General features: G+C 38.2%; 1 protein-coding gene across 1 annotated transcript in view; it reads right to left on the bottom strand.

Moving 5' to 3' along the window:
• COL19A1 (collagen type XIX alpha 1 chain) overlaps window positions 1-15,459 on the bottom strand; it is a 321,531-nt gene that overhangs the window by 45,794 nt on the left and 260,278 nt on the right. Inside the window, exons 21-35 of the mRNA XM_073905265.1 lie at window positions 15,064-15,099; window positions 14,030-14,065; window positions 13,882-13,935; window positions 13,157-13,210; window positions 11,652-11,705; window positions 10,873-10,962; window positions 9,886-9,930; window positions 9,711-9,788; window positions 8,100-8,135; window positions 7,939-7,992; window positions 7,789-7,842; window positions 6,343-6,384; window positions 2,015-2,119; window positions 1,879-1,932; window positions 1,577-1,630 (exon numbers count right to left, since the gene is read on the bottom strand). Coding sequence (XP_073761366.1) covers window positions 1,577-1,630; window positions 1,879-1,932; window positions 2,015-2,119; window positions 6,343-6,384; window positions 7,789-7,842; window positions 7,939-7,992; window positions 8,100-8,135; window positions 9,711-9,788; window positions 9,886-9,930; window positions 10,873-10,962; window positions 11,652-11,705; window positions 13,157-13,210; window positions 13,882-13,935; window positions 14,030-14,065; window positions 15,064-15,099 — 846 coding nt within the window. The remainder of the gene's footprint in view (window positions 1-1,576; window positions 1,631-1,878; window positions 1,933-2,014; window positions 2,120-6,342; window positions 6,385-7,788; window positions 7,843-7,938; window positions 7,993-8,099; window positions 8,136-9,710; window positions 9,789-9,885; window positions 9,931-10,872; window positions 10,963-11,651; window positions 11,706-13,156; window positions 13,211-13,881; window positions 13,936-14,029; window positions 14,066-15,063; window positions 15,100-15,459) is intronic.

The following is a 15,459-nucleotide window of genomic DNA, read 5'->3' as shown; positions in this document are numbered from 1 at the left end:
ACAAGAAGAAGGATGACTCCAGTACAAAAAGATATTAGAGAGGGAGGGAAAGACCACATTCACATAACTTTTATTATAATATATTGTTATATTTATTCTGATTTACTATTAGGTATTATTGTTCATTTCTTACTGTGCCTAATTTATAAGTTAAACTTTATCATATGTATGTATAGGAAAAAAAACAGCATGTATAGGTTTTGGTACTCTCTGCAGTTTTGGGCATCAATGAGGGGGGGGTCTTAAAACATATTCCCCACAGGTAACGGGGGTCTACTATACTTAAGAAAGAACATACTAAAAAAGTGGAGTAATAATAACAATGCATTTCAATTTACCAAGAGAGCAAAATATCCTGTAGAATCAAAATTAACTTCTAATAAATTTAACTTAGAGTTACTTTTAAAAAACTTGAATTCCAATTATTTCCTGATCTTTTTGTTATTACCTTCTCAATTGCCTCTAAAGCCTACTCCTTGAATCTAGGCAGTTAAAAGCTGTTAGACTATTAAAATCAGATATGTACATTAGTGAAACTTCCTGTGGAGCATGAAGAAGCAAAAGCTCAATAATTCTTATTTTGAAAATAAAATGCTTTTACTGCTTTATTTATGGATGAAAATAAATGTTGAATTTCTTTGTTCTTTAATTTTTACTTTGGAAAAAAGCAAGCTAATTCTCACAGTTTTCTAGAATAGAATCAATATTAAAAACACTAACACATGGTGATAATTTGTAACATGAAATATAACTGACTCAAAAAAATAGATCTACTTTATACAGTTATGATTTTCAGTACTAACATCAAGGTTGATATATGCCAGATGGCTTACTTACTTTCATTAAGAATTATTAGCATCAAAACTGTTTAAACTAACAACAATTCATCATCCTAATTAGTTTTTCTAAGAGTTAAGGTAAATTATGCAGGAAAAGAATGATATCCTGAGCATCACCATGGCTTAGAGTCAGAAAATTATACCATCGTCTCAAAAGTACATTTGACTTTGAGCCTTAGTCTGGGGGTTGGTAGCTGATCTAAACTAGTTGAATCAGATCCTTAAGATAATTTTTTTTTTTTCCCCAAGAGTATGAAAGTTGAGCAGAGACACAGACAAACCAAGGTCACTGAAGTTGAATCACGTTACAGCAGTATCCCAGGGAAGTTCTGCTGCATTTTGGAGCTGTCCCTTGTCCTTAGGCTGGTTGTTCCAACTATTCCTTCAATTCCACTAGCTACCTCAGGATTCTTTTCAGTAAATCCTTGCTTTTATCTTGAGAGAGCTGGAACTGCTATCTGCTACATTAAAAACAAAAACATAGTAACTGAGGGGTCAACTCTGTGCTTTATTTTCCGTCTCTCAAAAACTGAACCACTGCTAATATAATAACCTGCTAATAAAATAATAACCACTAATTATTATTTAAATTGTGTTGACATTTGAAACAACCTACCTAAATCTTTGTTTTTATTTGATTTAGCATTAAACATGAGCTACGGACAAGTTGATGTCCTTCCTCTGAGTTCTACAAAGAGAATCAATAGCAGGACTATATTATCAGAGAAAAGTCTTACCTCATCACCTTTCTCACCAGGTAACCCAGGGTAGCCCCGCTCTCCTTTGTTTCCCTAAAAAGACAAGAAGTTCAGCTAGTATACTGAATCGTTTTGTCATCTTTTAGAACAACAAAAACGTCTCTTCTTAGTAGGCTTGGAATGTAATTTGGACAGAGTCAGGGCACAAAAAAATGACATTTGCAAATGGCTTTTACACTTTTCCAAAATATTTCTTTTAAAAAGTAGTGTGTTTTAAAATTGGTTTGTTTTTTCACACTGAAGTGGAAGTAGCACAGAGAGCAGAGGAGAAACTGCCCTACCTTTGGTCCCTCCCTGCCTGGGATTCCTGGAGGACCCCGCGGGCCTGTATCACCCTAGAGGACGGAGCGGTGAAGAAGTGAGAGAAGGCACTAGGTGTAGGCTACAGGGCCATCAACATCCAGCCTGCCTCCTCACCTTCTGGGCTATAGAATCGTACTTTCCAGGCTCACCAGCACCAGCTTCTTCTCCTTTGTTGCTTTTCAGCCCGGGGACACTGGCTTGGCAGTTGCCACAGAAGTTCTAATGAGCATAGAGATAAGGTTACTGAGCGATTCGTCAAAGCAATCTATAAAAGTGAGGTCTGATCAGATTTGAATCTTTGTCAGAGACCAATGATACAGCAATTGATATATCACTACTTTCAGAGACTTAATTAATCCGATTTGAAAAGACTACTTTTTTACTTTTTGTGAGGTAAAAACTACGTATGAAGCTAGACAGTTGTATCTGTTTATGATATTAGTGACTTTTTTCTTTTTTTTAAAGCATGTTGGTGCACCTGGATGGCTCAGTCTGTTGAGTATCCGGCTCCTGATCTGGCTCATGTCATGATCTCTGGGTCCTGGGATTGAGTCCCACGTAGGGCCCTCAGCTCAGTGGGGAGTCTGCTTGTCTCCATCTCCCTCTCCCCATCCCCTGCTCATGTGTGTGCTCTCTCTCTCTCTAAAATAAATAAATAAAGGGGTGCCTGGGGGGCTTAGTTGTTAGGCGTCTGCCTTCAGCTCAGGTCATGGTCCCAGGGTCCTGGGATCAAGTCCCACATTGGGCTCCCTGCTCAGCAGGAAGCCTGCTTCTCCCTCTCCCTCTCCCCCTGCTTGTGTTCCCTCTCTCGCTGTGTCTCTCTGTCAAATAAATAAATAAAATCTTTAAATAAATAAATAAATAAATTTTAAAATAAAAAGCATGTCTACGATGATATGTAAGTGGGAAATTCCAAATATATAAGGAAAAGACACATAAGTCAAGAACACAGACTCTTTCAATTGTTTAGCAGCATGTTTATAAAGGGAGGTAGTAATAAAGTTCAGAATAATCAACACGATTACAGACCTCACACAACCAATAGTATAAATCATTAAAAGGGAGAGAAAGAAAGAAAGAAAGAAAGAAAGAAAGAAAGAAAGAGAAAGAAAGAGAAAGAAAGAAAGAAAGAAAGAAAAAGAAAGAAAGAAAGAAAGAAAGAAAGAAAGAAAGAAAGAAAGAAAGAAAGAAAGAAAGAAAGAAAGAAAGAAAGAAAAAGCTGTGAAGAGAGGATTTCTCCTTTTGAGAACAAAATTAGTTGGCGGACGCTACACACAGTTTACCAACATTGTCAGTGGAAGCACTCATGTGAGAAATAATTACTTGAGTGACTTGGACTTGACTCTTTGTCAAATCCAAGTGCAGATAGGAAATCTAAGTGGAATTACCTTGCCATTGCCTTCTCTGTAACCTTTAGCTGATCTGGAAAGGCTTGAATTTAAGTGTCTGAGCTCACAAGATAAACTTCTTATCACATTGCTAAGGAAAAAGTGCTCGTGAAAAGCCCTAAAAAGGCTTATTTTTAAATTGTTAGAGTAAGAATATGATCAGGGAAGGCACAGAATAGGGACCATTGGGTGGAGGAGATGGTTTAATTTTAACAGTTGACAGAAGGTAGGACAATACAGCCTCTCTTCCATTCTTTTCACCAAAGGGAAGAATCTTGAAATGTAAAAAAGGGAACTGAAGCTTGCCATTAATGAGAAGTTGGCAAGAAAGCTCATGGCTATTCAAGCCCAATATTTTTGCTCAGTGAATATCAGAATAAGTCTGATTTCCAAAAATACTCTCCTTGGAAGACTAATTCCATATATTGTTGAAAAGTTTCTGAGGGAATTTCTCTAAAAAATGCTGGATTAAAGACCTTTCTCTTCATGGTGGTCCATTCCTAGAGCTGGTATACGTAAAAGGGAGCCAGAGTGTGCAACATTTCCAGAACTAATTTTGCCATCAGGATCTTTTCCCAGAGCTGATGTGTTGGTAGAGGAAGTAAAAAAAAATATATATGTGTATATATATATATATATAATTGTAGATCCACTACTTATAATATCTGAAAAACTATGAAGAGAGAGAGATACCAGAGGACTTATGAGAACCAAGAAGTTTTCTATATTTCAAAAAGCACGAAGAAGATGAATTATTGTATCTGTAGATGAATAAATGTGGCATATATCAATATGGAGCAAAACCCTGGCATATCAACACTCAGCAGTATTTTAGGATGTATTATTCAATTGATCGTTTTAATAAAACATAAAAGAATGGTAATCATTGAGTCAATAAAATTTTCTCAGAGTCATTTTAAACAGACCCCATTTTCTTTAGGTTAGGGTTGCCAGAATGGTAAATCAAGGGAAATGATTTCATTGAGGGTCTTGAAAAAAGTCTTTAGATTTCTCTTGTAGAGAGAATAAAGATGCATCAATTATTAGCCAATGTACAATCTCAAAGAGGGACGGATACATAGATTAACCTACATGAAGTCTTTGAAGGGCCATTGGGTCTGGAATTATGTCAGTTCTTTACTACATTTTAATCAAAGATACTTTTGAAAACAGAAGGCAGATGACAAAGTTTTCTAAAGACTCTAGACAAGAGAGGGGGACTTAATGCATTGGGTAATAAGATCAGAATTTAAAATTACATTGGATTGACCTAACAGATCCAAACTCCAATCTAAGTCCCCGTATTTGGACTCCACTGTGGGGAACTTGCCCCTTCTCTGGAATGCAGTTTGATGGGACTCTCAGTTGAGGTGTCTTGCCTCTCACGCATCAGCTCTCCTGGGACTCAGAACCTCAGTGAGATAATGTCAGGGCTGGACCAGTGGCAGAGCACACTCATTAAAGGGATGCTGCCCTGGTGAACCCATCAATTATGTCCACATCTGAGGCCTTTGGAGTCCTGGTTCTCGTCAGAGCCTATTCAGTCTTTTTGTCTATTCTGTGAGCCACCCTATATTCTATTAGGATATTCATTTCTGCCGAAGGGTACAAGTTTTGATCCTAACTATTCTGGAATGGTTAGGTTTAACTCTTAAGAGTTCTATGATTTCCAGCATTACTGCCCTTGTGAAGAATCAAAGACAATGTGTGAGGGCCTGTGTTCCTGGGTTAATTTTGGGCTTTCTAGCTGTGTGACTCTGAGGAAGTTACTTAGCTGCTTAGAACGTCAGTTTCTAATGTATAAAATGGGGATACTACCACAGTCTAAATTTACAGGATTTCTGTGAAGATTAAGTGAAATGCTGTAAGTAAAGCAGTGTATTGCCTGCCATGTAACTGTAACTCAATGAATATAAGGCCTTTCTAAAATCCCCATAAACACTCTCTTTTGACTTATAAGAAAATGTTGACTTTTGAAGGTCTGAAGGTCTTAAAAACCTCCTGTAATTTATTTTTATATTGATACTCATATTTATATTGATATTTATATATATTCTCAAAATTTTAATCATCTAGCAAATACTTACACCAGAATTCTTGAGTCTTTGAATTTAAATCAAAATCAACAAGTATTCCTGCCTGCCTACTATTATGTAAGTCATTGCACAAACCACTGGGCTAAATGCTAGGAATATAAAATAAATTGCATATATACACATATAGCCTAAGTTTGTGTGTGTGTGTGTGTGTGTGTGTATGTGTGCATGTGCACGTGTATACTCATATACACTGTCCATTCATATATAGATAGATAGGACATATAAGGTTTGAGTATAATGTGAAGGGACCGATTTTCATCTGGGTTCACGCGATCTTAGCGTGCCATGAAAAAATATTACAAATACATAATCTTACAGGTATCCATTATCATTCTCCCCCATCTGTATTACAAATAAAACACAGGGCAGTATTAGGAACAAAAATGGTAGCAAGATTTATTCCTTATGAGATGAATAATAGGTAGAGATAGCTTTTATTTAACAGAGTAACAGGTGTTAGGGCAATTGTTGGCTTTGGAATTCTATAACTCACTCTGTAAAATCCCATGACATCAAAGTTCAGCTCTGCAAGCTAGCTGTTTATTGAGGAGCACAGGTTTTCATCCTGGGACTGGTGAGGGTAGGTCCAAGTAAGAAGGATTAAGTTTCACAGTAGTGAGCCAGGGCGGCTAAACACCCATGAGGTGAAAGCCATCGCTCCAGAGAAGAGAATGGTCTACTCAAGGGTGTTGATGGCACTGCTCCTTCCGTGTAGCTCATCTCAGAACTACCACCTTCACCCACCACCCCTCACACCCAAGCTGACAGGGAGGTAAAGAAGAGGGGAGGGGAGGGATTAGTACAAGTGGCACAAGATACACAAAAATATGTGTTCCTTTTTCTACCTTAAAGATGTTCTGCCTCTTAAAAAATTGAATTTTAGCCCTGATAAAAATTTCCTTTCTCATTTTTTCCTAAAAATTAACATGTAATTTCTTACATAGCAACAGAGTACCTTAAGCAAGACACCGATGTCTCCCAAGAGAGGAAGTGCAATCTGCATTTAAGGAGAAAAAACCCAAATACATGTATTTATGCACATACATGCACATAATACAATACAAACATACGGTATATTGTACATGTTTTTCCTCAAAGCGTCATGCCAGTTGAGATTTGTCATGGGGCTTCTAAGAGCCTCACTGTCAGAATGGTTGGCTTTATATTTCAGATCACAAAATAGGCATATGACACTGACAGGATTCATAATTTTGAGAAGTATTCACTATTCTTCTGCCATGAACATGTAAAGACACCCATATTGTGGTTTGGAGTCTGCATCTCTATTTTATATTTTCATGACATGGCAATTTTTATGCCAACCTTCATATATTCTTGGCTTTAAATAATACATAAAGGTAAATCATTTATTAAAAGGAAGTCACCACTCTGCCAAACAAATTATCAGGCTGTTGAGAAATATGAAAAGTCTAGAATGAGTTTGTCTTAAAGTTCTTTCTCACTGAAGTTCAAAAGAGCCAACAGGTGGCTTCAGTGATTTGCAAGAGAGACACTGAGGGAACTCAGGCAGTGTTTGGGGCCTCGTGTCTTAAATTGTCCTTTTGGAGAGATGCTGCAAACCCAAGTAACACTTTGTAAGAATCCTAGATGATACACACACATGATACACTCGGCAGTGGAGTTAAAGTAAGGCCAAAATATGCCTCTGCACGTAGCTTATAAAGGCACATAAGGCCCAACCAGTGTGGGAGGAAGAAGGATTTGTGAGACTTAGAACCGAGAGGCCAGATTTGGATTTTATCATACAAAACTCTTAATACAATGTCATGTACCATATGGCCTCTCAAATTGTAACTGCCGATTCTGAGGCTATTTAAAGGGATGTCTCTGTCGCTCAAAGCCAGGTTCATCCTGAAATAAAACTTTGGAACACACATTTAGCGCCTAAACCCATTTTTTAAGAGGCTACTCAAGCCAGTTTTTATAATTTAATCATCTCAGCATTTTAAAGCCACAGAATCAATGGCTATGTACCATATTGTAGGTAACTTACCTGCAAACTTTCATTTAGAAAAATGAAATTCATTTAGTCAGTAGCATTAGAAAGAACAAAAATTGTGGCTATATATTTTAACTCAATTTTCCACGGGATTGAGACATTATGTGCCAAGACTCAGCCTGGGGCAAAATTGTATAGCTGAATTATACCCTTAGGAAATAAGTATTCATCACACACACACACACACACACACACACACACACAAATGCTGATGCAGCCTGAATTTTTTTCCCCTCTACAAAATAATGGGGATAAACAAAATCACCAAGCAGTCACCGAGCATTCTAATTAGTTTGGACAGTAAAAGTTGCTTGGTAGGCTGTTTGGCTTCTGGGTGTGTTAAAGATACATAAATCAGGCGGGCATAGTCTGTTGACTTACCGGGTCACCTGGGGGGCCTGGCAGACCTGGCTTTCCATCCCTCCCTGGAGCTCCCTGAAAACAGAATCATCGTGTTCAAAGCTTTGCACGGTGGCACAGGTGTAGATTAAAATAGGGTGGTGGGGAAGGGGAGGCAAAGATGCTCCTTACATCATTCCCTGGGGTCCCTGGAGTCCCTGGCAATCCAGGGAGACCTCGAGGACCCTAGAAGGGGAGGGGGAATAGTTACTTATGAGAACAGTTTTTCGGTAATTTCCTCCAAGTAAGCAAGCTGGATTTGTTATGCCAAATAACTTGGTTAAGTAGCTTACCTGAATACCCGGCTCTCCAGCGGGTCCTTGGGAGCCCTGAGCAGAATGAGATCCAATGATCAGAATTCTTCCAGGAACGTCCATAAATTATCCAAGGGGGATAAAGAGCTATGTATTGTAATTTACTTAGTGGAACAACAAAGGCTTGTCACCTTGCACCCCCTGAAAACTCCCTGTGAAGTCGGCTAAGACTTTTGGATGGCAGGTAAATACTTAAGCAGATGCCTTTTGCTGGAACCATCAGAAGGATTTTGCTCAGATGCCCTAGGCTATCTCTCTCGGTACCATTATCTGTGCCTGTACCTTCATGACCACATGGTGCACCCACATTCTTTCTGTTCAGAAACTCGCTGCTGATAAGGTGACTGGCTCAGGACTTGCTTTCTTTTCTGCTTTCTACTTTGAGTCATTTCTCCGTTTCAAGAAATCACCAGAACCAGTGTTCAGGGACAGGAGTAGGCAGTAAAGCATCAATCGCCATTCTTTTCTACGTTAGTAAATTGGAATTTGGGGGAAGCCACATGAGGCTGGGCAGTGATCAGTGAACCTAATGACAAGAGCTCCCTCCCTGCTACATAAGCACAGATCATGGAAGGAGGAGTTGACAACCTAGGTAAATAAATGGCGGGGTTCTCAGCAGCTGACTTGAGTAGCTGCTCACCCACATTTCCTTTCTTGTTTTTTAAAATAAATATTCATATCACTGTTACTGTCAAAGCTACTTTTTGTACCCTTTCTATTTATACTGTGTCCTTAGTTATTAATATATATACATATATTTATTTTTTGCTTCAGCCTCCTTCAGTCCTTTAATAATTTCCTGGTCTGTTTTGTTACTGTGTTTAATCTCCCATCACCAGTGGTCTTTTATATTCTTGCCCCCGAGAACCAATCACACACAACGTAACCATTCACTATGCCTTCTTTTAGCTCTCATGATAATTTCATTACAAGGCCAATTTCCCAAATTAATGCCATTAGAATTAGTGTTTATTTCCACTTTTCTTGTTCCAGAATCTTTTAGAGTTTTTTTTCATAGTAAATAAAGAGTTCTCTTTATTCTTTAGTCAACAAGTTTGCATACAGAGGTCATTATGATCAGGCACTGTCCTTGTAGCTAAAACACATTAAAAAACTGCCCATTCTATGTCTTCCCTATTTTAAAGACTTCTATTCTCTCTTTCTGAAGATATTACTTAAGAGATTTTTGACATCATCTCATTTATATATGCTCCATTCACTTTAAATATTAATTTTTTTATTCTCACTAAAAACAGACAGTAATATATAAAACCTAATCTTAATCACTTGTATCATCTTACAAACATTCATTTGTACTTTTTAATATGTAGAATGGAGGAACAAAGGGTTAAATAACTGCTTCTAACCCCAAATCAGTGTACACGAGACCAGCATCTGTACGTCAGTAAACAGCACCGTCTCTGTGCTCGGCTATGTAACCTCAATGCTCATCAATTCTCTCCCTCTGACTAGTGTTTATATTTCCTCCTCTGACCATTTTATTCCTTTCTCTTGATTCAAGTTTGTCACTGGATTTTATTTGATTACTGGAGTTGACAAAGTTCAAAAGCTCGATGGAATTTTACTTACTGTTCGGCCAGGAACTCCCAGCCCCGGTGGGCCTCTGTCACCTGGGGAACCATGGACGCCCGGCAGTCCTCGCTCGCCCTGTGCAACCAGAGGCTTCCATTAGTGCGAGGCTCACATAATTCCAGGCTGTATTTTCTTATTAATTCTTTAGAAATTATCTATGATATTTTCATACCTTTGGCCCACGAGGACCAGGTGCTCCAGGATTTCCATCTAATCCCTAAAAGAAAAAAAACGAGGTAAATACATTTCTTTTCCTAAAAAGGTTAAAAGCATCTTAGAAGTTATAACTTAAAAATGGTTCACGGTGCTTCATCCTTCTTGAATAAACCCTTTTCTGTAAAAAAATAAGAAACAGGGAATACATATTTTGCTAGGTTATAGATTTTGTATAGTTACTTTAAAATACAAGGTGTTTTCATTTCTAGGGGAGGTGGGTGAGGGATGGGTGAAATAGGCAAGTGGATTAAGAGAGCACTTATCCTGATGGGCACTGAGTGATGTATGGAATTGTTGAATCACTATATTATCCACTTGAAATTAATATGACACTATGTACTGGAATTAAAATAAAAAACTTAAAAAAGATGTTTTTATCTTTAAAATGAGGCATCAATACCGAGAACTATTTATTATCAACAATTAATATAAAAAGTCAAAGAGGATGAGAAAAAAAAGTATGTGAAATAGGCATATTGGTTATTTAGATTTTCCAGCTATTTAGTTTTTCTATGTCCTGGAAATTGCCCAGCCACAAGGACATTTTCTGCAAATGACCATGAATGGCCATCCCTGCAGAGCCTCTGGAAAGAAAATTTCAGGCAGTTCTTCTGTTTTAACACAAGCGTCCTAGGAAGGCTTATGATTTAAACTAGTGTATCTTACTAGCTCCTTGGATCCCTAAAGAATTCATGCAGAAGATACAGGGGGGCCTATGATCTTTCAAAACTCTATGTAAAATGTGCATTTTATTTGCAGAAGAGAGCCCTTCACCTGCATCAAATTTCCAAAGAGGTTAGAGCTCTGACCTAAAGAAAAAGATGAATATTTCTCTTTCTGCAGATCTCAATTGATTCCTATACTTGTGATCTGAAACTGGGAACACACAAGTGGTAATTAATGAACTTTCAAGGGAGATATTAGGAAAAGGGCTGGTACTTACCGGTTCCCCTGGCAGGCTTTTCCCTGGAGGACCAGCCTCACCTTTTGGACCTGGAAGCCCAGGAGGGCCTACAATCCCACCTGGATCTCCCTGAGGAAGACAAGGTAGGATTCTTACTTCATTGCTCAGGTTTGTGGGGGGAGTTGTGGAGGCAGTTTCCGTTGCTTTGAGTTGTCATCATAGCCAAACTTCATTTTCTCATTCATTCACTTGTTCAACAATATGTACTGAGGGCCTCGTTTATGCCAGGCACTGTTCTAGTTATCTTAAATGCATTTACATTTTGTGGTGAGTTATGTGACAATAAGTTTGCAGTATCATGCCATATGCATGTACATGAATATATGCATAAAAGGGTATCTATTCAGAAGTTCTTTAAATGATTTTTATGTTTTCTTTAAGTTATTTCTAAGTGAAGGTTCAACATTAATATACTATTTCCCTGTAGACAACAGGAAAAAGGTCCTAAAAGATGGAGACTTCCTAGAGCTACTCCAGAGTCTGCCGCTGAGCCTGAAACAGAGTTTCCCCAGTCCTGAGGTCTTCATCGCTAAGTCAGTTCATTTTGTCACATTGTGTTTCTGTGTCAGAATGAGGGCTGTCACAGTGCAGAACTCCAGGGGGCACAGTTCATGCCATCGTCTCTGTGGTTATCTATCCCCTGCACAGTCCTGGCAGCTTTGTGCTATACCTTCACTTCCCCAAAGCCCTTATGATCCTCTGTCTCTTCCTCCTACTGAACTACTTAATTTACAAAATGGATAAAATGGAAGCTCTACCTTTTCTCCTTTAATGCCTTGCTTTCCCGGGATACCATGTTCTCCTGGCAATCCCTAGAAAATTCAGAATTAATGGGAAAGAACAATTAGAGTATCTCTTATTATGAGAACATTTCTACCTGTGAGTCTTTGTCAGGAGAACAGAATTGTAACACACAAAGTATGAAGGGATGGGTTGATTTTGGCCTGTTAAAGAGGAAAACGCATTAGTGAAAATATGTGGCTTGTTGTTTCAAGTGAAGTGACCTGGATGTAATGGAAAAGAAACCAAATAAGGGAGAATTGAACCAAATGCACCATCCATGTTATTGGATGGAAGTGGAGGGATGGTGGTTGGTAGCATCATATGATTTAGAAGGATGATGGGCTAAATAGGAAAATACACTTTTACTGTGTTTGGCAACAGTGGCTCTTTCCCTTTTGATTTAATTCTCTTTCTCAGCTCCAGCCACTATCACTTAATCTCACTTCTTGGGCAACTTATGTCTCCACCTGTGCCACCAGCATTTTCTCTCTTTCCATAAGACCTCTCCACTAGGTGCACTCTACTGGCTCATTAGATGGCTTTGGGGGAGCAACAAAAAGCTTTGCTCACAAACTGAGTGTTCAAAGTACCAAGCAAAACAAATGCTTCAAAAAAGAGACCTGTGGAGGCTCAGTCAGGAAGCTTGGAGGATACAGCAGGAGGTCATGGGGCTGTTCTCAAGATGATGAGAAAAGGAGAGATTCTAATAGTTGCATAGAAAGTGCTGGAATTGTGGCCAGACAGGGATCAGTTTCCAAGAAGTTATGGCCAGACATTTCTCTTATTTTGCTCAAGTGAGGATGATGGTGAGTCTTAACTCCCAAATTGTGGAAGGCCAGCCTAGGGCAGTTGTTGAAGGAACAAAAGGCTTAGCTGGGGGAATGGATAGAAAAGTGCATTCAAAGGACATGAGAGAGAGAGAGAGAGACAGACAGACAGACAGACAGAAAGAATAACGGGACCACTAGAATTAGGTTATGCAACCTGAGGACTCTTCTCCAATGGCATTAGAGAGATATTTTCAGCCAAAAGACTTGCTTTTTTTTTTTAGAGGCTCTTGTAAGAAAACAACAATAGAAGCTTAAGAAGTGTCGTTTTTGGATGGAGAATTAAACCAAAGCCATGCATAATGAAAATGCTTGCTTCCTATCTTAGTTTTCCTTATTTCTTTTGATGTTTCCAGTCTCTGTTACTGGTGGAACACCAGTGACAAGCACGTCCAAAGTGATAACTTAGTTAACTTGACTTCTAAAGACTGATTTATTAGGCTAATGATATTCAAAAGGATCTCATATGAATATAGGAAGTTACTAGCCTTCCTAATCACCCCTGACATCAGGTGTGATCAGTTTTGGTAGTAGAGATGACCCATGTCTTTGGAAAATGTACTGTAACTCAGTCACATGAAAAGATGTGGACATTCTTTAAGACGTTAATTTAATTTCCATATGTCAAAGACACTTGTATTTGCTCTACATACGGTATCTCCTGGCGGTCCTCTAGGTCCCATAGAACCTGCAGGTCCTTGTTGACCCTAAAAGAGAAGGTGAAATGTCCTTCAGCTCTATTAAAAAAATAGATTGTCGCTGAATACATGTAAAACATGGTATGATTTTTACAGAGCAAGGCGGGCTTTCTATCATCCTACCTTCTCTGAATAATTCTGAAATGTGCTTTGGGCTTACAAAGATAGCGTGGAGATGTTCTCATTTAAATGGGTCTTTTCCCACCAGCAAGGGAGGCCAGGATAACCTGCCTTACCCATTGGTGGGAGCACATCGCATTGGTCTTTCCCACACCTCCCCATGGCTGGTCTTTCTTGGGATACTTCTGTGGAATCCCACATGGGGATCTCAAGCATCTGCATAAATTTGGTTAAGAGATTGAATCTTGAATCCCATTCACTGTACGTATATAGCTCAGGGTCATAGGTTTTGCTCACATTGTTTACTCTAAACCTTTTAGGGATGTTATTGTGAATATGCTCTGAAGAAGAGTTTAAAAACCCGACTGTGAACCAAAAGGCACAGTTACTATGAGTGTAATAAATGCAGCCAATGGGGGGAAATCACCATGGAAACATGATAAAGTCTCTGAGAACTTGTGTGAAGAAAACGAGTAGCACATCAGAGCCATTCGTTTTACACGGAAATGGCTATAACTCCAAAATTATTTCTTCTTTTATCTCAGTTATTTCTTATATACCTTTAGTCCTGGGCTTCCTATTAAACCAGGGGGACCAGGATCTCCAGGTTCACCCTGAACACATGGGTGGGAAGGTAAGTGAAATGGTTACTTTAATCTTCACAATCTCAATGGATTGGAGATGCAATGAAGAAGGTCCGGAGATTACCTTTATTCCCGGTGATCCCATTAGCCCAGGTTCTCCCTGCAAAAAAAGAAAATTACCATTTATGTAATGCTTAAACTCAGATGGGGATGAGCATCTCTAATACTTGAATTCATCTGCATTTCTACTAATTAACATAATATAGGGGGACTTACGGATGACATGATGAAGGCAAGGAGAGGTCATTCTAAAACATGATTTAAAATACTTATTGCTAATATGTAAACAATAACTCCTTATTTTCTTTCTTCATTTATTTATTTAATTTAAATTCAAGTTAGTTAACATATAGTGTAGTGCTGGTTTCAGGGTTTCTTTCTTCTTTCTAACAGTTTTTCCCCCCCAGTATCACTTTGACTCTATAATCATCATAGTTCATTAGCAATCACTGCATTCTCCACTTAGCTGACATTTTCGTGACTTGCCACCAAATAATCTTATATCTCAGAGGATTAACACCTCAGATGAAGGGGGAAAAGAAAATGAAGGGGGAAAAGAAAGAGTAAAATCTAAGTTGATGTTCTGGTGATTCTACCATTGTGTATATGTATTTAAGGAAAAAAAAACAAAAAGAAATTAAGGTTACCCAAAAGAGGACAATATTGGCTATTATGAGTTTGCTTTTCTTATTTCCATAACTTATTATTGATCCTTTTGATAAAATCATCCTGTTTGATAAATTTAACCTGCATCATTAACAGCATTTTTGAAAAAACTGTATCTTGCATTTAATTTTGTATTTTAGATATCTTAAGTGTACATCTTTCAAAACATTCATGCCCAATCACAAATAGTAATGGTTAAAGAAAATATATAATACCCAAGCCAAATGGTAAAGTGTCATCACATGACGAAACTTAACAAGGTTTATAATTTCTCATTAATTAAAAGAGTCAAAATTCACAGAGGAAAAAGTAAAATGCTCAGAGAGCTTATTTTATCAAATCTATTAAACCCCAAAGTAAATATTTGAGAAATCAGAGAGATAGAAATCAATGAAGTAGAAAACCCAAGATACTGATAAAACATCTACTTACTCTATCTCCCTTTTCACCTTTAGTAAGAGGTTCTCCCTAGAAAATGGGTAGAAAACAGAATCAATTATGAACACTTTGAGAAACCCTCCAAAAGTGGATATGGATAAATCCAGCAGGCCAAACTCAGACCTCTGTCACAAAGCAGCCGCTAAAATGACTCAGAATGTCACACAGTCTGCTTGCACAGTTTAAAGGAAGCATATGAGAATTAATTTAAAAACTCTTTCATATTCCCCAGTGAACAATATAAGTTAATCATGCTAATACTATTTCGAGAATCCTGAGTGGAACAAATTGGAATGCTGCCAAGGCCAAAGCTTCCTCTTGCATGGTTCACAGAGATGATCTCTCTCTCACACACATACACACTTTCTCTTATTAGCTTCTCCTCTTGAA

The sequence above is a fragment of the Callorhinus ursinus genome, unplaced genomic scaffold, assembly GCF_003265705.2.
Source record: "Callorhinus ursinus isolate GAN/ISIS: 27379988/994484 unplaced genomic scaffold, GSC_fseal_2.0 scaffold22, whole genome shotgun sequence".
Classification (NCBI taxonomy): domain Eukaryota; kingdom Metazoa; phylum Chordata; class Mammalia; order Carnivora; family Otariidae; genus Callorhinus; species Callorhinus ursinus.
This window is presented reverse-complemented; position numbering and strand designations above follow the sequence as displayed.